Source organism: Drosophila miranda, chromosome XL, assembly GCF_003369915.1.
Source record: "Drosophila miranda strain MSH22 chromosome XL, D.miranda_PacBio2.1, whole genome shotgun sequence".
Classification (NCBI taxonomy): Eukaryota; Metazoa; Arthropoda; class Insecta; order Diptera; family Drosophilidae; genus Drosophila; species Drosophila miranda.
Genome location: NC_046673.1, coordinates 23,162,148 through 23,187,006, shown reverse-complemented (window position 1 = coordinate 23,187,006; position 24,859 = coordinate 23,162,148). Strand labels below are relative to the sequence as shown.

The window sequence follows — 24,859 nt, the reverse complement described above, 5'->3', positions numbered from 1 at the left end:
TTGGAGAGGGGTTGAAAGGGGACAGCGGCGAAGGTAGACGTTGAGGCAGCAGCAGGAACTGCAGCAGCAACAGGGCGGGCAGAGGCAGAGGGCCAAATGTGCCCAGCAACATTTAGCCTGGTATTGCAACATGTTGCGTGCGCCCCAAAAGTATGCGCAGCAGCGGCACGGCACGCATGCGCAGTGGGCAGCGCTGCGCTCATTCAACTTTGCATTCGACCGCACGGCGACGTCGGACCGTTCGTCATCGCCGAAGCATCTCTTCGACACGCGACTCATCCATACATCTACGTAGAGAAACACACACACACACACTCACACCGATAGCGCAAAAAGTTTCAAGCCAACATTTTGTTATTTTGCGAAAACTGCAAACAATAGCAGCGACAGAGCAGCAACAGCAGCAGTATCAGCATCAGAGTCCGACAACAGCGACGCTGGCAGAAGCAGAGGAAAATTGCAAACCAGCCGAAGGCAGGCGGCCCGAACGCCCGATCGGGCCCGAAACTTTGTTGCGCTCGCGCGCTCTCTGCAACATTTTTTGCCTGTTTTGGCTCTCGCGCTCTGGCCATCTATCCTGCTATCTCCCTCACACTCACTTGAGTGCTGCCCGCTGCCTGCTGTCTGCTGCTCTGCCGGCGGCCTGCTGCTGCTCTGCCACTGCTGCTGCTGCTGTCATCGTCGTGCGCGCTTGTTGGATTTTTAGTTTATTTATTCCAACGTCCGATACGTGTGGACATTATTTTACCAAACGTTCGCAACCGCACAACACACATACACAAGCACACAGACAGGCACACACGCGACAACAATCGTGAAGAAACGCACCTCACACACATACAGACACACAGAGAGATAGATAGAGAGAGAGAGAGAGAGCGAGAGAGTGAGCTTGTAGCGAGCGCCGCCGCGCAGCAGCCGCCGCTCTGCCAGCAATATACACGGCAGTGCACACCGCGAGCTATCTAGTAGATAAAAAGTCGCCGACTTGCCGACAACTGAAACTGAAATAACGCCAGGCCCAAGCCCAAGCGAAAAGCGACGAAAAGCGATCCGCATCGTGCCAAAAACAGCACTTGGGCTAAACCGCTCCAACCACCAGCAACAGCAACAGCAACAGTACCAGTAACACACAAAAAGAGCTACCACCCAACCGATCCGATCCTCTCCGATCAGATCTATTCGGATCTGATCCGCGCTTAGCTTTGGTACGTTCCGTTCCGTTTCGCTTACACTGTATAGAACTCGTACGTAGGGTACCGCTCAGATCTGAAATCTTCCATGGTCTGAAAAGTGAATGAAAGAGTATCTGAAGAAGTCTCGAAAGTATCTAACTTGAAACACACTCTGGAAAAAGTCTCGAATTATTGAAGACACAAAATCGAAGGAAAGAAAGAAAGAAACAGAAAAAAAAAACAACCAAAATTTATACAACAAATATAAAAAACAAAAAATCAAATAAATCCAAATCGGCGCGCGAAACTCGCATGTGTTATCTAATCGGCCAGAGAAATATATAGTAGGACAAAAACAAAAGCAAAAGCCAAACAACACAACAAAAAGCAGAAAGCAGAAAGTAAAAGAAAAGAAAAGAAGCGAAGCGAAGGCAAAAAAAAAGAGAAAAGAAAATCGAGTAGAAGCGATCGATCGCGCTACGCAAAAAGTCTATATCAATACAGTTGTCGACTCACTCTCCGCGCCACACCGAACCGCAACGCACCGCACCGCACCGCACCGCACTATACCGTGCCGCAAGACGGCAACCCACACCGCAGAAAGCCCACCGCAAGGCCTCCCCCCATCGACCAATCCACCAATCTATCCCCCCCCCTGAGAGCAGTACTCTCTGCTGTGTGTCTGTGCTCTGACCTTTGGTTTATTTATTTTTTTACTGTGTGTGGTTTTTATTAAAAAACGTGCTTAAATAACAACTATATCCGAAAGAATACAAATACTAAATAATACAAATACAAAACGATACAGTATCCGCGAATAATCAACGAACGAATCCCAGCAAACGACAGGCGACAGGAGAAATGGCCAACAAGCAGAGGCCAAGTGTTAGTGGCAGTGGCAGTGGCAGTTCCAGTGTCAGTGGCAGCATCAGTGGAGGCGTGGCCTGGGCCACAGCAACGGGCACAGTGCCGAATCTGGAAAGCAGCAACAGCCGGAAAAGCTCCACAGACTCCACCTCCACCTCCGCCTCCGCCTCCACATCCACCTCTCGCAACAGCAGCAACTACAACAGTAACTCCAGCACCAGCTCCAGCACCAGCACTACATCCGCATCTGCATCTGCATCCGCATCACAGAGCTGGCCCATGGGCCGGCTGAGCCATCAGTTGCGCCACCTGCTCATCGTGGGACTGTTGCTGTGCCTAACCGGCGGCCTGGTGGAGGGGCGACGTCATGCCCCGCTCATGTTCGAGGAGTCCGACACGGGCAGGCGATCCAATCGACCAGCGGGTAAGTCCACAGATCTATTTATTTATCCATGTACACATGAACATTGTAGAATCCCATCCCATCCCATTCCATCACCTTCCCCCGTTCGCCCTCCCCTCCCCCGCACCATACATATCACATTCCCACAACAGTCGTTGCATAAGTCTCTGCCTCCGCGTGCAGCCGCATTGCGCATACGCCGTGTCGCAAGCGGAAAGCGGGAAAACGGGGCAGAACCAGCGGTGTCAGGTAGAATTAGGTGTCTACGCCTAGGCGGGACCTGCTCGCACCCTAATCCCACCCTATGACCTGCCTCATCCCTGCCATGGAGAGAGATTCCCTTTTTTTTTTATTTTTATTATTTTATTTTATTGTTTTGTGTGTTTTTCTGCTTGTCTGCTAATCCGGAAAACGGGAATTCCCTTCCGCTCGATGCTTGATGCTTGTTGCGCTGCCTGCGCAGACGCATAGGCGTCGGCGTTGGCGTCGGCGTCGCTATCGTGGTCGTTGTTTTTGTTTTTGTCGAACCGTAAGCTGCTTACAACACCGGCAACAAACCGTAGCAAGAGTCCAGGCACAGGCACAGATATCTGTGGCAGGCAGGCACCCAGGCAGCCAGGCAGTCAGGCAGCCAGGGACCCAATTGCAATTTGTTGCAACTCACACGCTTGATTAGCTGCATTTCCTGTTTGGAAGGCCCCGCATACTATACCTATACCTATGCCTATACCTATACTACATATGTGTACATATATATCTCACTATTATATTCCCCAGTTACCATTTTACCATTTTCCGCCTGCTTGCCTCACTTTTATCTGCCCCTGTTTTTGCCCCTGCCTCTTCCTGTACCCTGTACACACATCTCTCTCTCTCTCTCTCTCTCTCTCCTCACTCTGGTTGTTGGGCTCTGTGGTGCCTTTGTTGTTGCATTTTCAATTAAAAACAGATTGCGGTTTACGTTGCAACGACTTTGAAACGTTTCTCGTCTTACACACAGAAACTGCTGCTCCCTGCTCCCTGCTGATCCCCCCCTCTTATGATTATAATGATGATGTACAGGTTCTGTTAGGCCATGCGCAAGTTCAACTTGGGCTTAGATCTACATACATACGAGTATAGTAAACACTCGACCAAATCCAAATCAAAATCCTTTCCCTTTCCCTTTCCCTTGGATTGCATCCTTTTGCCATCCTCTGCATGGCCTGTAATTGGCTCGGGCCATGATCGGTAACCGGTAAATGGGTTAGCAGCTCTCATACAAACTCATTGATGGCCCAGTCGGCGCAGTCGTGGCACACTTTGGCGCCCACTCACATACTCGTATTGTACTGCGTCCGTATAGCCAGCCGTATGGGCCGTATGTAGGGGCCGGCTACAACCTATCTACCTACCCGAATCGGGCACCCACTTCTTGGGTTGTTTTTTCTGTTTATACAAAGTCTTAGCATAATTTAGTCGTTATATGGTTCCCCCACCGCACCGCACTTCTACCACTCTACCACTCCACCACTCTTCCCCTCTCTAGCAGACAGACACACTTCTGCGGTGGTTTGCGTTTTTTGTCTCTTCTTTTTGATGACTTTTTTTGTTAATGAATGAAAAGCCAACGTAGCAGCAACAGCAGCCACAACAACCGTTCTCTTTGGCCACTTTGAGGGGTGGCCCAGAGGGGGGGAGAGCCCCCAATCAAACGCCACAGACCACGCAGACCCAGAGACCAGGCCAGAGGCAAAGACGACGACCGGACGATCAAAACTAGCAACCAATTCGTTTTGTTCATTTCGCATTTAATTTAACTGATTAACAAGCTGGCCAATAGACCCCCCTCCCCCCTCACACCACTTCCCCCACCCCTTTTACCATCTCTCAATCTCCGACAACCTACGTTGCCGCCATTCGTCAGCATAATTCATTTATTCAACTGTCTGCCGCCCAGTTAGGTGTTAAAAAGTTGTTAACTTATTTTTAATGAATGCGTGTAAAAAGACAACGACAAACAGCAGACACACAGCACACAGATACACATCCATACATCCATACAGATGGAGAAACAAGCGGCGGCAGGCAGTGGGGCAGAGAGACCCAGAGAGCGGACGACCCATTCAATGAGCCGGCGGCAATTTCGTTTCGTTTCGTTTTTTTTTTGTTTCTTTTTTTTTTGGATCTCTGGGATCTCGCGGCAAACATATCATGATCTTTGGGGCCCGAAAACGAAAAGCGAAAAACGAGACAAACGAAGAAGATGGAAAACAAAGTAGGAGACGGGAGAGGGGGGGAGAACACGTTAAGTCGGTGAGAGAGTCAGACAGACAGAAAGACATTTGCTGTGGGGCCGTCGCGACAGCCTCCCAAAATGAGCCACCAACCGCCGCAGCAGCAGCCGCAGCCGCAGCCACAGACCGACGTCGGTTGTCAGTTGCATGTCAGCCAAGAAGTCGAAGGGAGTAGGGGGCAGACCAGAGCTATATAATACGAAATGCAACCAATTTGTTGCATTTGCCACACGAGACGAGGAGGAGACGAGGCGTCGCCATCCTCCAGCCTCCAGAGCCTCCTCCGAGAGCTGCGCACAGTACCAGCCCCCAGGCCCCAGGTCCCAGTCCCCGCCGCACAGCGTGTGGGCAGAGGAAGCACTTAATGCCCACAAGGTGTCAAATTGCAGCAAACTCCGCTTCGCCCACCCCACAACCGAAACTGAGACAACATTTTCTCTGTCTCTCAGTCTCTGTGTCTGCATCCGTGTGTGTGTGTGTGTGTGTGTAAATTAATTTGGCCAAGAGCGTAGGCAAAATAAATGCGATACGATACGATCCCATTGACTCGAACTCAAACTCAAACTCGAACTCGAATCGTTATCCGTAGGCTGTGTGTTTCCCGCCGTTTCCGTTCGAATGAATGGGGAAAACGGAAACCAGAGAGTGAGTGCTTTTGGGCCAGCTCTCGTCACAGCTGATAATTGACAGCTAATAGCAGATCTCCCCCTCTCTCTCACTGTCTTTCGATGGATCCATCGATGATGGCGCCATCCATTTGCCAGTTCTCTCCTGGTTTTGGCCCGGTCCTGTCCTGGTCGTGTCCCGTGCTCTGTGGCATTCGCCATGCCTTTCATTAGCACATGCCGCATTCCTGCCATGCATTAATTATCAGGCCGCAATCAGCGCCCTCTGCCACCGCTTCTTGCCACAAATGAGCGATGCATTTGTACGCATCATCTAAATTGTGGATCGCTGATAGCCGGGCCGGCCTGTGCCTGGCTATGGCGGCAAAAGATAGATCTCGGATCCATCTGGGCATCAATTTGCAATGTTTATACAGATACAGATACAGAAACAGATACAGATACAGTGCACTTTTGCAATAGAAGCGAATATTCAGAGAGCATCGTCTTCAGCTCATGTTTCCAGCCTGGGACGTGAGGCCTTAAGCTTCCTTGGCGGGATCTTTGGCTCTTGCCATCATCAAAATCTGCTGAAATATATTCAAAAAATATTCGCAAATTGCTAAGAAAATTTCAAATCCAATGCCAATTTTCGGTCTCAGCAAACCATCTGCAATTGGGCATGGCATTTGCATAGCTTAACAATTAAATCTACCCTTTAATAGTCGCACATTGGGCAAATCTTTTTCCCACACCCACCAGCCACCATCCACCACCCACCAGAGACAGAGGCAGAAACCGAAAATCCCCGAGAAATGCGCTTGCAAATCGCGTGTCGCGTGACGCGTTTTGCCGGCTGCTGCCCTGCCCATTCATTGCATCGATCCATCCCCATCGCATCCCCAAAAAAAGATACAGAATAAAAAGAAAGATACATCCCCAACATATTTGTGCAACTTATCAGCGCATTTAAAATTAGCAAAAATAAAAAAGTGAACAGCAAACGTATGAGGCATGAGGGATGAGTGGTTGTTGTTGTTGTTCTCGTTATTGTCTGCTGTTTGTCGACATCTGTGTGGATGTGGCTGTGGCTGTGGCTGCGACTGTGGCGGTGGCAAGTGTGGGGCAAGTCGCAGTCACAGTCGCAGTCGGTCGCGTGATTTGCTTTTTACTCGCAAAACGGAACGGAAGGGGAGCAAAACAGAACAGAACGGAACGGAAAGGAACGAAACGGGAACGGGAACGGTTGGCAATGGAACGGCAAGGCTGAAACTAAAAGCTAAAAACCAACAAAATAAAAATAGTCATTGAAAATGTTTACGGCCAGGCCGGGACTCGGGTCCTCCTTCAGTGCTTGTTGCCGCTGTTGCTCCAAAATCAGACAGAAGCAAAAGATACATACAGTGTGTGTGCATCCATAGTGCATCCATAGATACATTCATGTTATAGATTGTGGTTTCTGGACATAGATCCTTGGCGAATCTTAAGCCGCTTTTTGGGCCAAGATTAATTCTCTGCAACATTTCTTGGCTGTCCGTCCTGCCCTCACGAAACGCACTGTACTTGCTCCACCTGCTCTTATTCAACAATAGAATTGTTTTGGTCTTTTTACATAAGCCAAATGCAGGCGTAAGCGAATTTTGCTTTCGTGGCGATTTTTCTTGGCTGCAGATCAGGCGGCGTGGCGAAAACCGCGAGGAACGAGCCCCCCTTTTTTGGGTTCTGCTGGTGCTGCCGCTGCTGCTCGATTTGGGGGCGTTTCGCTGGCGACTTTTTACGCGTGGTGGTGCGGCTTTTTCACTTTTGAACTTTATTTATTTTTTATTTTTGTTAGGGGAGGGTAAGGGGTCCTAAGGCGTCCCAAGGTATCCCAACGGGTATTGCTGCGAGTAGTATTTGTCCATCAGTTTTTGTTTGCTCCGTTGCCGCTTTGCACCGCCTTCGATCGGGTGGTGTTTGCTCTCCTCCTCAGCTGTCATAAATTATCACCGCCCTGGCGACCACAAGCGACGATGTGTGGTGCCCCATAGCCCCCTTGGCTGCCCTCTGTATGGGTGGGGCGGAGGGGAAAACGCACTTAATCAGCCATTAGAAATCTTCATTAGAACTGGCGTGTCCCCAAAAATGAAAGAAAAACGCTGGCCGCAAACACATTTCTGGCTTTGTTTGCTTTGCACTTAAATAATTTAATTGCTTATAAAACAAATAACTGGCGGACCGAACTGGTTCGCAGTTCGTGAACCATTTGTACAAATACACAGATACAGAGATACCCAGATACACCTACATACATATGTATATCTGTTGGGTTTTTATCGGAGTTTGATTCGGTTTCGTTTTGTTTTGTTCTCTGTTGTGTGCCGCTGTGTTTTCATTTGAGGGCAGATTCGATTGATTGATGGACTGATTGACAGGCCAACACTCGTAGCTGTCAAATTTGAAGCAACTCAAACCGAAAGGAGCAACGGAATCGGACCGAGTCATTCACAGAGAGAAACAAATCAGTCCACCCATTCCTCAAAGTAGTACCAGAGATACAGATACAGATGCAGATACATATACTGTTCTTTGATTATATTCATATGTGTCTGTGTATCTGCAAGTTTTCTTTTCTTTTCATTGAATTTTATGATATCCCATGTTGAGCTTTAACATTTGCGCTAATTATTTTGCCACAATTAATTAAGGCGCAAAATAAAAATAACATTAAACAAGATCCAACCCACAGAAAGGCCAGATAAATAAATATGCACATATATATCTTATAGATACATCCAATATATATGCTATATATTACATGTTTGTGTGTATAAATAAATAAAAACAGTTTCGGCCTGCCGGCCTGCCTGCCTGCCTGGCCTGCTCTATATACGATATATCCACTGATCTCCGCTGATCTTTTAACTCAATTAAAAGCGCGTACGAGCGCCAAAATTTTCAAAGGCACTCTGTCTGTCCCCCCGGCTCGCTGTCTCTTTCCATAGCCATAGTCTACCCTACCTATCTCATTCTGCTGCTGCTGCTGCTACAAAAAATAGCCGACAACTCGACGCCGTCGCTGGCTTTTGGTTCTGGTTCTGCGTCATGTGAGTCACTGCAACAGCAGCAACAACCACAGCAGTACAGTACTATAGAGTGTGGCAGCAGCACCAGCAGCAACGCATTTGGCAACAATCACAATTGCCAGGCGAAAATATCTGTGGTACGTTTTCCTTTTGGCCACAGCCACAACCACAGCAACAGCCACAGCCACAGCCTGGTGGCCACAGCAGCAGCATATCCACCGATGACACATGTAGTACGAGATACTTGTACGAGTATCTGTATCTGCCCCTCTTCTGTCTTCTGTCTTCCGTCTTCCGTCCCACGTGTGTGTGGTGTGGTGGTGTGGCTGTTCTTTTGACTGTAATTAGCACATTGTAAAGCACAAAAAAGAGATACATATGTATATTTTGCTGTCTTTATGCAGAGCATACCGCACCACAATGGCACACCACACCAAATAGTCCATGGTCCAAATTGACACGCTTCTCCTTTCAGCAAAGGAGTGTCCTTTCTCTTTTCCTCTTCCTTTAGTTTCGGCAACGAATGATCTCATCTTTGAAAACTTTTGTCGCCTGCCCAAAACTGCATGCGAAGGGGGCAGGGGGCCAGCGGGGGCATTATTATTTTTAACATTTGTTTGCTAATGATTCGTAGGCTGCAAATGTTTGCCCAGACACTTTCAAGTTGCGGTGGCTGCTGCCGTTGCAGTCCGTAAATTGTTGCAATTTTTGCTCCACTCTCACTCTCGCTCTCGCTTTCGCTCTCTCTGCCCCCACTAGCTGCCTCTCTGTCTCTCTCCTTTTTGCGTGCTTGAGTCCAATGCACTGCCAACAACAGCAACAACAGCAACAACAGAAAAAGATACAATTTATTTCTAGACATTTCGTCTTAAATTAAACTTAAAAATAAGCCCAAATACATGTGCAGATGCATCTGTGTGTGTGTGTGTGGAATGCACTTGTGTGTGGCAGGCTGTCCGCCCACGCTGCAGCCTCCTTCCCTGCCCCCTGCCCCCTCCGCATCCGCATCCAGCCTTGTGGCACATCAAAATGTGTGTAATTTATTTACAGGCATATTTCCCATTTCATTTCGTTGTTTCGTTGCTTCGCTGTTTCGTTCCTTCGTTCGTTGCACGTTCGGGTCTTTTTTCAATGAATGGGAATGCTGCGAATCGCAACAAAACGGCCATAAATCACAAATGGCCTGGAACGACAGCACCAACAGTGCAATCCGTCAAAAATGTTACTCTATTAAGAGCATAAACAAACAACAATTGAACCATTTTTCCAACAAATCAGCAAAAGCAAAACCAGAAACAGAAACAGAACCAGAAACAGAATTTTCCGGATTCCATGAGTATTTTCGGGCTATTGTTGTTTTTTTCGGTTAGACAAATTTTAGAAATGAAAACAGGAAGTGGATTCCGAAGGGAGAGAAAGAATTTAGTTTCCATTTCGATTTCCTATTAAGTTCTACGTGAAAACAAAGTCCTTCTCTTGTGGAATCGATATTTAATCGATAAGCTTCCACCAGAACATCGCTCTTCAAGCGATTGCTTAGATCTTAGATCCTTAATGGGAGACCATTGTCTCCGCAGCTATCTTTTCCCCTGTGAAAAATGCCACTTCTTGAGAAATTCTCTGGGGAGTGCACCGATCCGATCCGTGTACTATATACGATCCATGCTGCAGATCTCGGGTCTCTTGGAATGCGATTAACGGACATTGCTGGGAGATTATCGCCTCCCACTGGAGCTGCTGCCTTGCACACAGACAAAAAAGTACTATATTATATGTTTTTTTTCTGTTGTTGTTGTTGTTTTTGTTTTACTTATAAATCTATTGCGCGGGGATTATTCTCTCATTGTTTTGCTGCTTCTGCTGCAGCTGTTGTTTTTGTAGTCGTATTTAAATTGTTTCGCACGCAAATAAAACTGGCGCCAATGACAAGAGCAGCAACAAAAACAGCTACAACAAAATTGATAAACGTCGCGCGTCGTTAGCGCCACTTATCACGTATACGCCATGGCGCCCCGACAGAGTGTCCGTCAGGGGTTCTGCTGCGGCTGCTGCTGCTGCTGCTGCCGCTTCTGCCGCTGGGTGGGTGGTTCGATTGCATCAAAATTTCTGGTTCAGCAAGGTAGTCCGCTATCGCTATCACGTGTATTTAGTTAATTAGGTTATTGTCAGCCCAGCCCTGCCCTGTCGCTCCTCTTTTGCCGTTTCTCTGTTCCTTTTGGCGAACACATGTGAAAACGCCAAAGAGATATGGAATTGTGAATGATGTGGAGTGATGGGGGCCGGTGATAAGCGGCTACGGGCCGAGGGACAGACAGCACAGGTGCTTCATATCTTTGCCTGTACTCGCTTGTTTATGGATGGTGGGTTCTTCTCCAGGGTTCTTTTTTCAACATCATTCTCGGCTGAGATTTTCCTACAAATTTGTGCAAATTTCTGGGACTTGAACGCGTTTTCCCTGCGTTTCGAGCGCGCTTTTAGCCGCTTCCGCTGGGCTTTTCGCATACTGTAATTAAATGAGTTTTCCTACCATTGTTTTCCCCGTTTTTTTTCATTGCCAAAGCAACAGCACAAAAAATGCCCAATTTTGGTCTTTTGGCTGTGTCTAGTTACGGGTTTGGGGTTTGGGGTTTCGGGCTGGGGTTTGGGGGCTCTTTTTGGCCGCTTTTCGGTTTGTTTCATTTCGATGATTCGATTCGTTTACATTTTTTATGAGTGGCGCCAAGAGTTTTAGCATAATTTCGATGCAATGCGATGGGATGCCGCGAGTGTGTTGGTAATTAAAATATATTAATAATTTAACGCGTCTCGTCTCGCCGCTTCAGTCTTCGATTTGCATACGATTTGTGGCATTTTGTGCAAAGCTGTGCCTGTGCCTATGCCCGTGGCCGTGCCGCGCGCGCAGCCAATTAACGATCTGAAAAATCACAAAAATCACACACAAAAAAAAAGAAGAAGCTGCTAATGAAATTGAGACTATCGAATCGGTTGCTGCTGCTGCTGCTGCTGCTGTTGATGTCCCCATGCCCCAGACCCAGACCCAGCCTCAGCCCCAGCCCCATTCCGCAGCTAATCCCGCCATTTGACACTTGTTGGCGCCCAGCAGAGCGTCCCAGTTGGTGGCGCTTCTTCATCGCCTTTGCCATCGCCTTTGGGTTTTTGCATCTGTAATTGAAAACGCTGCCGGAAGCGGTGCCTCAACGCCTCTCAACGAATGTGGCGCCACAGAATGCTGGTGCCGCAGCCGTCTCTGGCATGTGGCTGCTGCTGATGTTGCAGCTTTTGGCTGAAAACGTTCTCATGGCTGCAACGAGATGGCAATTTCGATTACTGCCCACCCGAAACCGCATCGGAGTCTGGATATGGATCTGAATCAGAGTCCAGTCTCCTGTCTCCTGTCTCTCCTGTTTCTCCTGTCTCCATCTCTGTGATGTGGATCACTGGCCTGGGACCCCAATCAATTGAGAGTTGTTCGATTGAAGTTAATTAGTTGTTGATCGACTGACAATACTCCCAGTGGCCCCCTTCTGGCGCACTCGTTGTGGGCGTCTGTCGTTTGGTTTATGGATTTTCATTATTATTACATACAATATACGAGTATATTGTAAATACGAGTGCGAGTGCGAGTGCGAGTACTAGCCTCGCTTTGCATCATCATCAGTCCCCCAGTCGCGCCAGTCGCCAGTCGGTGATATATAGGCATCGGCTGTTCCGTATATAAGCAATTGCAATCGACTGGCGCCACAGCAACCTGAACACACACACACACAGACATACCCATACACATATATACCATATATAGTACCATATAGTATACCATATACAGAGATCCGTACATGGCAATTGAGGAAATTAATTTTGGTTTTTATCTTTTTTCGTTTTTTCAGTTACCGAATGTCAGTTTGGCAAAGTTCTCCGTGAGTTGGGCTCGACCTGGTATGCGGATCTGGGACCGCCCTTCGGGGTGATGTACTGCATCAAATGCGAATGCGTGGCGGTAAGTAAACGATCAGTTCTATAAGACTCTATAGAACTACTACTAGGACACAAAAACAGAACTGGGCATCCCATGGCCCCGGCCGATATGCCTTTAGAACCGATTGACTAATGACCGTCGACATTCGGTACAAGCCAAATGCCAAAAAAGACAGAGAGACAGAGGAAAACAGCAAACAGAACAGCAAACTGCGAATGAAAATGATTGTGTTTTCATTTCGGTTTCGGGACGCGCCTAATTTATGGCATTTCCACGCATGATTAATATCGATTTGAAAGCTCGTTCTGGCGATATATTACGGATCAGAGCCAAATATTCTTTTGCCTGCAAATCGGCGAAAAACAATTTCTGGCATTTTGGCATTCTGGCATTCCTCTGGCCGAATTCGATCGAATTACGCAAAAAAAAAAATACGCAACCGCAAAGATGAATACTATAATGTTGCACCCTCTCTCTCTCTCTCTCTCTCTCTCTCTGTTGCCACACTCGTGTGTGGTGTCCTCGAGTGGGGATGGGATGGGATGGGATGGATAGAAGCTATAGGGACGTCGTCGGGAGACAGAAAAATTAATTGACGCCATCAGGTCTTCAGGCTGTTTGCCGTCGTGTTGTTGCTGTTGTTGTCTGCGAAAGGCCAGACAGGGGCCAGATATATGTACATACCGTATACCCGTATACGCACATATATGTACACTATTCAAAGATACTATATCGGACTTACTTATATAGAAGTCTGCTTCTCTGCTTCTCTGTTTGTTTGTCTGTCTGGATGGATGAATACATGCGAGTTTGAGAATGAGTACGAGTATATTCAGGTATATATTTTTTGTTAATTTTTAATGTGCATTGCATAAAAGTCAGCTTGGAAATTAATTAATGATAATTTATGTTGGCTGCAAGCGTCGCAAATGAGCACATCATAAAATTATTTAAAACATGTTGCTGCCGCGGCCGCCGCTTGAACTTTAAGGCACAGCAAGCGGCAAGGCAGCAGCAGCGGCCGCGGCAGCGGCAGCGGCAGCAACAACCAATAAAAATTAATAATAAAAAGCCACCGAGAGGAACATCAAAAAGACAAACAGCAGCCAACAGAAAGCTACCAGCAAATTCATAAAAAAATACAATAATTATAAAAAACGTGGATATACTCGTATTCGTAGATTTCTATATTTATATAAACTTTATATTAAGCAGCGGCCGCCGGCTGACTTAGTTTAGATTTAGATTTAGATTTAGTTGCTGTTTCTGTTGCTAACAAGTGGCATAAATCACAGACAGGTGACAGGCCTGGGAATCTGCATTACGACCGGACTGGACCGAACCGAACACTAATTCCAATTAGCTGGTAGTTTCTTTATTTTAATCTCTCTCCCGGCTCTGCTTCCACCTTCTTCCAGATACCCAAGAAGCGCCGCATCGTTGCACGCGTCCAGTGTCGCAACATTAAGAACGAGTGCCCGCCGGCCAAGTGCGACGATCCCATCTCGCTGCCCGGCAAGTGCTGCAAGACCTGTCCGGGGGATCGCAATGGTAAGTACATCATAGTTCGGGGGAAACACTACCAATCAATCAATCCACCCTCATTACCAATCATCGCATCGCAACGCAACCTTTTCCAAAAACTGATTCATGGCCATAAATTTCGGGGATATGTTTCAATATTTTGACACTTGCAATTGCCCCGTCGGAATGGCTGCTGCCTAGAGATCTGTTTGATCGTATAAATCTGGATTAGATGGAATCTGCCCACAGATCAGACATCTCTCGCTCTCTGTCTTTCTGTCTGTCTCGATATACATATAGCCCATTCCATGCGTACATATATCTGGGGGGATCTTCTTCTATATAGCCATGAATAATTAAGCGTAGCATCCACGGCAGCTGCCTGTGTGTGGACAGACGACGAGTGGGACACCACACAAACAAGAAGATGCTATGATGCTCATCGGCGGTGTCCATCTCATCTCCCCCCTCGCCCCCGCCCCCATCTTTTCTCTCTCTGTCTGATACATGGCCGAGTTGGTGGCCGAAACGCGTAAATTGTTTATGAAAAATTACTTGGCCCGAAATGAAGGTCAACGCTACGCAATTTATATTTCGTTTTTATGTCTCAGTCAGCGTCTGTCCGTGTGTCCCCCCCCCCCCCCCTCCCCCGTCCACCGTCGCCACCTTGTGTCTCCCTCCATTTGGTGGATGATGATGATTCCTCTTCCTTGGGTCCCCACTACTTAGCATACCATTATAGAGAGCATGGCATACATGCCATGCCATCGGCGCCCATCTTCAGCCCTCAGTTCCCCCACCCTCCTGCTTCTTTTTTTTGGTTTTTGTTGGGTTTTTTTTTTTGGCGACTTTTGCATTTATTTATTTTGTATTCTCTTTGTTTTATTCTCAATTTATTTTATATCGCCCGAACGAACGGCGCCCCAACGTTGTTGCTGTATTATCGGAATATAGCGGCATATAGCCCCCAAAAGTATTTCAAGTATTCCATTTGGAAAGGGGTCCCAATGGGGGCGCACGTGCCGCATTTCGAGAGGCTTTAATAGATCAATTACTGTACTCTCCAATAACAGAGGGATACAAAGTCTGGACTACCTCTCTCTCTCTCTATATATACATATACATATATACAAATCTATATGTATCGGCTCTCTGAAGTTAAAGCTAAACACTGGCCTACCCATTCGCAGGGGGTGAGGTGGAACGGGGCGGGGTGGGGTTCTTTTTTAGCAAAATATCGCACTCAGGCAGCTGTCAGACCTCTCTATATACTATATACAGATATATGTATATACACATGTACATATATATAATTTATGATTGGGTATATGGAGGAGCATAGCCAGGCACTGAATCACTTTTGGCTTTGGCTAATTTTCTGCCTGAATTGAATTCACAATTAGAACGGCTTTTGGCCAGAGATCTCTGACTCTCTCTGCTCTCTGCTCTCTGCTCTCTGCTTTGCTCTTCTCTCTTTCTCTCTACTCTTCTCTCTCTCCCTCTCTTTGTGACATTTTTCACATAATCAGGCACAAGTGCTGCCTGAATTCCAGTCCCCGTCCCCAAAGCTTCAGCCTGCGGTGGTTGCCTGTGTGGCATGGGGCAAACTGGTTGCCTGCCACCGAACGGGAATGGAAGTGGGTATGGGTATGGCTGTTGGACAGTGGTCGGTGGTCGGTGGTCGGTGGACAGTGGACAGTGGCCAGTGGTCAGGGGGACTGCCGGGTGGATCGGCTGGTGGCATCACATCATTAGTTTCCGTTTTGTGGCAATTTTTCATTTGCTTATGCAAAGAGCCGTTGACCCCATCGGGGACCTTCTACTGCGATCACCCTTGCACCCTCCCCACCCCCACCCCCCACCGATCGCACAATTTCACTTTTCTTGAGTTATTTTGTAGCTTTTCTCTTCTCTTGTTGGCCAAAAGCCAGAGCCATAGCCAGAGCCACGTCAAGAGGCAGCCACTGAAAGAGACTCGACTCCCAACTCCCCGAACTTGCAACTCGTTTGCCATAAATAGTTAGAAGGCACGGGCGCGGCTCCAGCTCCAGCTTTAGCTCCAGAGGAGACTCTTTGGCTCTCACGCAGTCAGCCAGTCAGCCAGTTGGCCATCCGATGGACATCCATTGGCCATCCCATCCCATCCCATCCCCATCCCCATCCCCTCCCCGGGTGCTAGCTATTGTACAAATATTTCGCAGCATCATCAGCAGCAGCAGCAACCACTTGCAGCGATCGTTTTCCAAAGTTATTTTGTGCCTAACTTGGCTTTTTCTGCCTCATAGTTGACTTACAGTCGGGCCTCGCGAGTGGTGCAGCCCGGCAAGGGGCTCTTAGCAGCGGCCGTTGCTCTTAGTGCGACACCACTGTGGTTGTCAGGCCCTGGCCCGGAGCCGAAGCCGAAGCCGAGGCCAGAGCCGGAGCCGGAGCAGGGGCTGCTGCTTGAAGCCTGAAGCTCATGACATGGCCATATAATCAACATCAGCAATTGCCTTCCTTCGTTAAATGTCCATTTTGGGATCGAATCTTTTGGCTCTTCTCCCTCCCTCTCCCTCCCTTCCTCTCTCTCTCTCTCTCTTTCTTTCTTTTCCAGGCGATCCAATCCATCTGCTCCATCTCCGCTCTGTGGAGCATTAATTTATGCCAGGGCTCTGTGGTTTTTTTCGTTCTTCATTCGTTCATTTTTATAATGACATAACTCGAGCATTTTAACGCTTATTAAATTATCTCATTTGCCGCCACAAACGGCGGGCGGTCCCAAACGGACACAGGGGATGGAGTGGCAGAGGGGCAGGGGGGCAGAGTGGCGGGGTATATCCCCAGGTAGACAATAAAAGTTAATGTTTTTCGATTCCAATCGATTCCAATCGCTGCTGCTGCTGCTGCCATTAAGCGAACCCAACTTGATGACATCTTTTGTGGTGAGGCTCTTGGCTCTTGGTTGGTGTCCCCACCCTTCCATTCCCTTCCCGCTTCCCTATGCACCAAGTAGTACATTCCCTTCCAAGTTGGGATATGACGATCGTCGGAGGATCGTCTTTCCCAGCAACTTTGTGGCAGGGTTCGGGATGGGCCACTCTCTCTCTCTCTCCGTCTGCCTGCCACCACAAAAGGATCGACTGAACCAAATTCATTTTTATGGCCGGGCGTGAGGTGCGCCATCGAACAATAAAATCTTCAACTTTATCTTTATCTTTATCGGTTCTGCATCGGCAACGGAACCGTCTATTATGTTGAGCACGTCTCTCCGCCGCACACCGCACAACGCACCCCGCACTCTTCCTACCTCTTCAGAGCAGCGAGGCAGCGGGTAAAAACCTTCTTTCGGTCTCTTGTTTTTTTGAGTGGAGATTTTCGGTGCGGTTCTGCGATAAGCCTCGAGAAATAGAGCTAACAAGGGGCTGGGGGTTCTATCTAAATCAAATGATCTATCAGATAGGTAAGAGAGTTAGAGAGAGCAGATTAGTGCAGATCGGGAGTGGGGGGGGATCTCGGGGATCGAACTGCGGCAACGGTAAAAGAAATAAAGAGTTGAATGACTATGGGATGAAATGCTCACTATTTCTAGCACTGCCAGGACTCTTAAACACTTTGGGCAGATTTCCAGGCCAAAGAATCCCAAGGAGCATGCCCATCCGCTCTTCTTGGCCATGGCCCTCACGTGCTTTTGGCCATTCTTTCGAAACTCGAACTCGTTCCCTTGTCTCTGTCCATCTCTGTCCGAGTGGGTATGTGTATGTGTAACACACACACATTCTGCCCCCCATTTGAAGAGAAACACTTTCAAACGATTTTTGTTAATGAGCTGCCGCCGCCTGAGATTCTTTTGGGGCAGATGCATGGACTGCGGAGGGGAGGGGGGGGTGGCACCACATACCAAAGCGTTGAGTCAATGCCGAGGTGTCGTTTGTCTTTCGGTCTTGGCTTTGTCGGCTTCGCTGTCCGCCGTCCACCGTCCGCCGTCCGCTTACCCCTCCACTCCACTCCTCACCTTCCCCTTCGCCATCGCCATCGCGTTCCCTTTACCATTTTACCTGTGTCATGGATGGGCAACGTGTCGTCGTCTTTGTGCCCGAACGAAACTCATTTATCTTGGCTTACAGCGGAGAAGAGACCACAAAAACGAAACTAAAAATTTCATTCATCTGCAAGCGCGATTCAAGGGCAGATGCCACTGTCCGTCCGACCACGGCCTGCAACCACTGGACGGCCTGGCCCGGAACAATAAGCCCCAAGAATGTAGAGCCACAAATTGAAAAAGAAATAAAGAAAAGGCCAAAACCGACACCAAGAAGACCCAAACGCGGCTCCCCCAGTCAAGTCCAGGCCAGTACAGCCCAGTACAGCCCAGTCCAGCCCAGTCCAGAAGTGGCTCGTATTAAGATCAGGCGATAAGATCGGACAGCAGCCGCCGCCACCGTAGTCCAGGGCTAGGGTCCAGAGACAGAGACAGAGCCCACAGAGCCCAAAGAGCCCACAGAGCCCACAGAGCCAGGGCCTCGTCCGGGGCTCAATAAAATGCTATACAAGGTGTCAGATTTGTCGCCCTTCATTATGCGATGGCGGCAAGAAGTTCCCTTCCCGTCTGCTGTTCGAGTATTCTTTTTCACATTTTTTGCGGCTTACGAGCTGAAAGCTGAACGCTGAACGTTGGGTTCGGGCGAGGACGGGATTGGGCTTGGTCTTGGTGTTGGGGTTGGGGTTGGGGCTGGGGTTGTGGGTCTTCGAGAAGGAGCGAAGCAGCATAAAATAATCGAAATGCCAATGCAGCATCATCGACAGCAGCTAACGAAGGAGAGGATCGGATCGGTACGGTACGGTTCGGATGGGATGGCATGGGATGGGATCGAATGGAATGGCACTGTTCGAATGCTAAATGATGTTGTATGAGAGACTGAGAGAGAGAGAGAGAGAGAGAGAGAGAGGGAGAGACTGCTCCTCAAAGGGCATCCCAGGTTCGCTTTAATCAGCTTTTGTCGGAACCGTCAGCCGTCTGCCAGGCTGCTGCCACTTCTAACGAACTCAGAGACCTCGTCGAACCACCGAGACCCGAGATCCGAGACCCGAATGCCGAATGCTGAGTGCCGACTGCCGAATACCGAATACCGAATGCCGAGAGCCGCTGATGGCGATGGTTTTGAAGGTGATTTATGTGGCCTCTGGATCTGGCTCTGGCTCTGGCCTGGGCCTCAGACCTCGCTGGGCTGGTGTCAATCAAGTCCCCTGCCGAGTGCCCCGGAAATGTGTCCACCTACTTTCACGCCAAGCAGCAAATGAGCGTGTCATGTGGATTCCAGGAATCTGGAAGCCAGGAATTCTCTGGCATTCTCTGGCATTCACTGGCCATACGAATATAGGGCTTCTACCTGGCCTCAATTTATGCACGATTAATGAATGCCACCTGGGTAGAGAGGCGACCCGACCCGACCTGGCCGCCTCTCTCTACCTGTGATCCCCGCCATTCATTGAGGATTGAGGATCTATGTGGCATCCGCTCTGCAGCCAGCCAGCCATTCACTCACCATTCACTCATTCATTCATTCGGATCGAGAGAGCAGTTGAGCAGCAGAGCAGCAGGAGGAGGAATTCCTAGGGGGCGGTGCATTGCTTTGAAGCATTTGTTTCCATCTAAATTCCATTTAAGGTCGTGTCGCTTATGGCTTATCTTGTATCTGACAGAATCTCGTTTTCTCTTCCTTCCATTTGCAGATACGGATGTGGCCTTGGATGTGCCAGTGCCCAACGAGGAGGAGGAGCGCAACATGAAACGTAAGTAGAGATTAAACAAACACCCAAACATACCATCCACCCATCCACCCATCACCCATCATCGTCTCCAAAAGCTAACCTCCGCATCTCGAAACCATCTCTCTCATCCCGTTCCTGGCTTTAGATTACGCTGCGCTACTGACGGGCCGGACATCGTACTTCCTCAAGGGAGAGGAAATGAAGTCCATGTACACCACCTACAATCCGCACAACATTGTGGCCACCGCCCGGTTCCTGTTCCACAAGAAGAACCTCTACTACTCGTTCTACACATCGTCGCGCATTGGGCGTCCGCGGGCCATCCAGTTCGTGGACGATGCCGGCGTCATACTCGAGGAGCACCAGCTGGAGACGACCCTCACGGGCACCCTCAGCGTCTACCAGAATGCCACTGGCAAGATCTGCGGCGTGTGGCGCCGCGTGCCCAGGGACTACAAGCGCATACTGCGCGACGACCGCCTCCACGTGGTCCTGCTGTGGGGCAACAAGCACCAGTCGGAACTGGCCCTGGCCGGAAAGATAGCCAAGTACACGGCCCTGCAGACGGAGCTGTTCAGCTCGCTGCTGGAGCCGCCCCAGAGCCAGCCCGGCGGCAAGTTCGATCCGATGCTGACCGGAGCCGGTGGCACGGCCATCGTCTCGACCAGCAGTGGAGCTGCCTCCTCCATGCACCTGACCCTCGTGTTCAACGGCATCTTCGGGGCGGAGGAGTACGCGGACGCCGCTCTCAGCGTGAAGATCGAGCTGCCGGAGCGCAAGGAGATCATCTTCGATGAGGTGCCGCGCGTGCGCAAGCCCTCGGCGGAGATCAATGTCCTGGAGCTCTCCTCGCCCATCTCCATTCAGAACCTGCGGCTCATGTCCCGTGGCAAGCTGCTGCTCACCGTCGAGTCGAAGAAGTATCCCCAGCTGCGCATCCAGGGGCACATCGTGACCCGGGCCAGCTGCGAGATCTTCCAGACCCTGCTGGCGCCGCACAACGGCGAGTCGGCTACGCGGAGCAGCGGCCTGGCCTGGGTCTACCTCAACACGGACGGGTCGCTGGCCTACAACATCGAGACGGACCACGTTAACACCCGCGACCGGCCGAACATCAGCCTCGTGGAGGAACAGGGCAAACGCAAGGCCAAGCTGGAGGACCTGACGCCCAGCTTCAACTTCAACCAGGCCATCGGCAGTGTGGAGAAGCTCGGCCCCAAGGTGCTCGAGTCTCTCTACGCCGGTGAGTTGGGCGTCAACGTGGGCACCGAGCACGAGACGAGCCTCATCCGGGGCCGCCTGGTGCCGCGGCCCGTGGCCGATGCCCGCGACTCCGCCGAGCCCATTCTGCTGAAGCGGCAGGAGCACCTGGCAGCAAGTGGCAGCAACCAGTCCGGACATGCCATGGGCATGGCCTGGATGTCCATCGACAACGAGTGCAATCTCCACTACGAGCTGACGCTGAGCGGAGTGCCGCCGCAGGACCTGCAGCTGTATCTGGAGGAAAAGCCGATCGAGGCCATCGGCGCACCGGTGACCCGCAAGCTGCTCGAGGAGTTCAACGGCTCCTACCTCGAGGGCTTCTTCCTGAGCATGCCCTCCGCGGAGCTGATCAAGCTGGAGATGAGCGTCTGCTACCTGGAGCTGCACTCCAAGCACTCCAAGCAGCTGCTTCTGCGCGGCAAGCTCAAGAGCACCAAGGTGCCCGCCCACTGCTTCCCCGTCTACACCGACAACAATGTGCCCGTGCCCGGAGACCACAACGACAACCACCTGATCAACGCGGAGACCAAGTGCTTCCACTCCGGCCGCTTCTACAACGAGTCCGAGCAGTGGCGCAGCGCCCAGGATGCCTGCCAGATGTGCGCCTGCCTGCGGGGCCAGTCCAACTGTGAGGTGATCAAGTGTCCGCCCCTCAAGTGCCGGCTCTCGGAGCAGTTGCTGCAGCGCGAGGGCGAATGCTGTCCGAGCTGCGTGCCCAAGCGAGAGGCGACCGCCGTCTCGGACTGGACACAGCCCCAGGGATCATCCGTTTCCGCATCCGCATCCGCATCCTCATCCTTGCCGGCTGTTAATGGCAGCGATCTGCTCCTGCAACAGCAGCGACGGGGCTGCCGGCTGGGCGACCAGTTCCATGCCGCCGGCGCCAGCTGGCATCCGTTCCTGCCGCCCAATGGCTTCGATACCTGCACCACCTGCAGCTGCGACCCCCTGACGCTGGAGATCCGCTGCCCGCGGCTCGTGTGCCCGCCGCTGCAGTGCAGCGAGAAGCTGGCCTACCGACCGGACAAGAAGGCCTGCTGCAAGGTTTGTCCCGAGGGCAAGCAGAGCAGCCCGGCCGGCGGCAAGGCGGCCCCGAACAATCCCAACGTGCTGCAGGACCAGGCCATGCAGCGCTCTCCGCAGCACAGTGCCGAGGATGTCCTGGCCGCCGGCGGCTGCAAGGTGGTCAATAAGGTCTACGAGAACGGACAGGAGTGGCATCCCATTCTGATGTCGCACGGCGAACAGAAGTGCATCAAGTGCCGCTGCAAGGTAAGTTTCGATCCGAGGATACATACATATGTGCATATAGTCCCATAGTATGTCCCATGCCTCACCGCCTCATGCCCTATATTTGACAATGACTAATCCTTGACCATCCTTTTTATCTGATTCTTGTAGGACTCGAAGGTGAACTGTGATCGGAAGCGCTGCTCACGATCCACATGCCAGCAGCAGACAAGAGTTTCCAGCAAGCGGCGGATCTTCGAGAAGCCCGAATCAGCGCCGACCCTGGACGAGTGCTGTTCGACGCAGTGCCGCCGCTCGAGACGCCACCACAAGCGCCAGCCGCACCACCAACAGCGCTCCAATGCCGCCGCCTCCAGCAGTTGAGCGCGGATTGAGCCGGGAAAGCAGCCGGGAAAGCAGCGGGAAAGCAGCGGGAAAGTAGCCGGGAAAGCGAAGGATTCTTGGGCCACACAAGCACACACGCACACACACTCAGTGCGGTGTGGGCCGAGCCAGAGGCACCTACATACACACATCACATATACCCTGATACACACCCCACACACACGTATACACACACACACATACACACACTTATGCGGTGTTGCATAGATCGTTGTTGTTTTGTGGCAACAATGGAAACTTGTATTATATAAACGAATGAGAGCGAAAGAGCAGGAAAGAGCGAGATCGACCCCAGAGAGCTCCTCCAGAGATTAGCAGAGAGAGTAGAGAGAGAGAGAGGGAAACCCTTGGAGGAAAGCTCCTCAGAGGGGGCAGAGAATCCTCTCACCCACAAGGAGAGCTTGCAAGAGAGCGAGAGATTGAGAGATAGAGAGAGAGAGAGAGAGAGTAAGAAAAACCAGTGCAGTTTTGCTTTAAAATTCGCCAGAGCAGAATTTTTTTTTGAAAAGCATTTTCCGAATTTCTTTTACCAAATCCCACCCAGCACACCTTTTCCCCCTCCCAAAAAAACAAACAAAAAAAACACAAAAAAAAACGATTAAAATACAATTTTAATTTTAATTTATTACCAAAACGATTCAAAAAAAGAGAGTTCGATCGAAAATTAAACTGTACTGAGTTTTAAAAAAACAAACAATTTGTTGAATGGAAAACCAAAAGGAAAACGGATAGTAGGAGAGCAGAATTTTCAATATTTCGATTGATTTAAATACAAATTTAAATTGCAATTTGAAATGCAGAAAGAGTAAAAAATACAACAGTTTGTGGGAATATTTAATGAAAACTAATTATTCTGATTATACATACATATATATACAATATTTTTTTATATATACAAAATAAATATATCGAAAAATATATACATATATTTATAACTTATGAGAAACAAAACACAGTGGGAAACGCATTTGGCGCATTATTTTAGAGCAACCCAAAAGTTTCAACTGATTGACTGAATGGCAAAAATAAAACTAGCTCTTAAGAATGTTTTTTTTATTTTACGAAAAACAAAAAAAAATTGAAAAAACGAACATTATTTTTTACTAATTGTTACTCACACCCACACACACACACACATACATTTAGAAACTTGCACACATACATTTTATGGAAATTCTTTCGAAAATTAATTTGTTAAAACAAAAACAAAGCGAAAATTATTCTACAAAATGCCATGTACACATATTTATACACACATACACATAAAAGAACACAAACACATAAAAACACACTTGAAAAATATAAGAAAAAAATGAAAAGATGAAAGATGTACCGCATACCGCAGAAAAGGAAAGAAATTGTATTAATTTTTATTCTATTAAATTATTCTTATTATTATTATTATTTTATGTTTATTATTATTATTATTAGTATGATATTTTTTTTGTAGCTTGTATAGACATATACTCGTATATACAAATATTTTACATATAATAATAATTGATTGATTAATTTTAATTAATTAATTGCCAGCAAAAAAACATATTTAAAACGAAAAACCTTTACTAATAACGTACATTTAGTGTTGACAAAATGAAACAAAAATTGAAAATCAACAACAACAAAAAAACACACACACACACACACACAGAATAAAACAAAAAAACAAATTTATAAAAAAAAGATTTCGTTACGTTTTTTTTCTGAAGGGAATTAAATTGGGGAAAATATTGGGATACACAGACCAGAATCCAGATCCACTCATCCACTCTGTCCTTTCATAGACTTGACCTTCTGAACGTTACCAAGAACTGTCCAAATGAATAACACCCCATGGAAGGGTACAATATTACTGATCTTCCTATTAGGCAACTCAATTTCAAAAGAGCAATTTATCGCCAACATTTACAGACAGACGGAAAGACGGAAAGACGGACAGACGGACGGACGGATGGATGGCTGGATGGATACTCGGCAGTATAGAGCAATTATCTCTCGGCTTTTATAACCGACACACATCAAATTATCCAAATGGCTTTTATGGCCCAGAATATGATGATTGCTAAATGCCTTATTTTGGTCAGTCCGACAGTTTCATTAGGCGAAGGCGAAGAAGATCTTCGCCATTTCGCTGGCATTGTGGCATTCTGTTTGTACTCTCCAACTGCTGTACAACTGAGACTCTAGGATTCATTACACGCACTTCTTGCATAAGTAATTCACAATGATATACATATGACTTATAATCGAGTATGGGTAAGAAAAGATTTGTGAGTATCATTTCTCATGTTTTCGGTTCACAGAGTGGATGCCAGAGTATCAAAA

The 24,859-nt window shown here is 48.7% G+C and overlaps 1 protein-coding gene across 1 annotated transcript; it reads left to right on the top strand.

Annotated features, from left to right (window-relative positions):
* Nucleotides 1-704: 704 nt before the first annotated feature.
* On the top strand, nucleotides 705-23,834 carry LOC108161821 (dorsal-ventral patterning protein Sog). The gene is made up of 6 exons (XM_017296183.2): nucleotides 705-2,466; nucleotides 12,276-12,385; nucleotides 13,783-13,915; nucleotides 19,598-19,657; nucleotides 19,782-22,171; nucleotides 22,301-23,834. The coding sequence occupies exons 1-6, from the start codon at nucleotides 2,037-2,039 to the stop codon at nucleotides 22,511-22,513; spliced, it is 3,336 nt and encodes a 1,111-aa protein (XP_017151672.1). The 5' UTR covers nucleotides 705-2,036; the 3' UTR covers nucleotides 22,514-23,834.
* Nucleotides 23,835-24,859: the final 1,025 nt, after the last annotated feature.

What these genes read in the sequence shown, in the direction of transcription:
- LOC108161821 (XM_017296183.2), top strand. Translation starts at nt 2,037, where the DNA reads ATGGCCAACAAGCAGAGGCCAAGTGTTAGTGGCAGTGGCAGTGGCAGT. An exon ending in GGAGGAGCGCAACATGAAAC is followed by an intron (nt 19,658 to 19,781) that starts GTAAGTAGAGAT and finishes TCCTGGCTTTAG; the next exon opens with ATTACGCTGCGCTACTGACG. An exon ending in GCATCAAGTGCCGCTGCAAG is followed by an intron (nt 22,172 to 22,300) that starts GTAAGTTTCGAT and finishes TGATTCTTGTAG; the next exon opens with GACTCGAAGGTGAACTGTGA.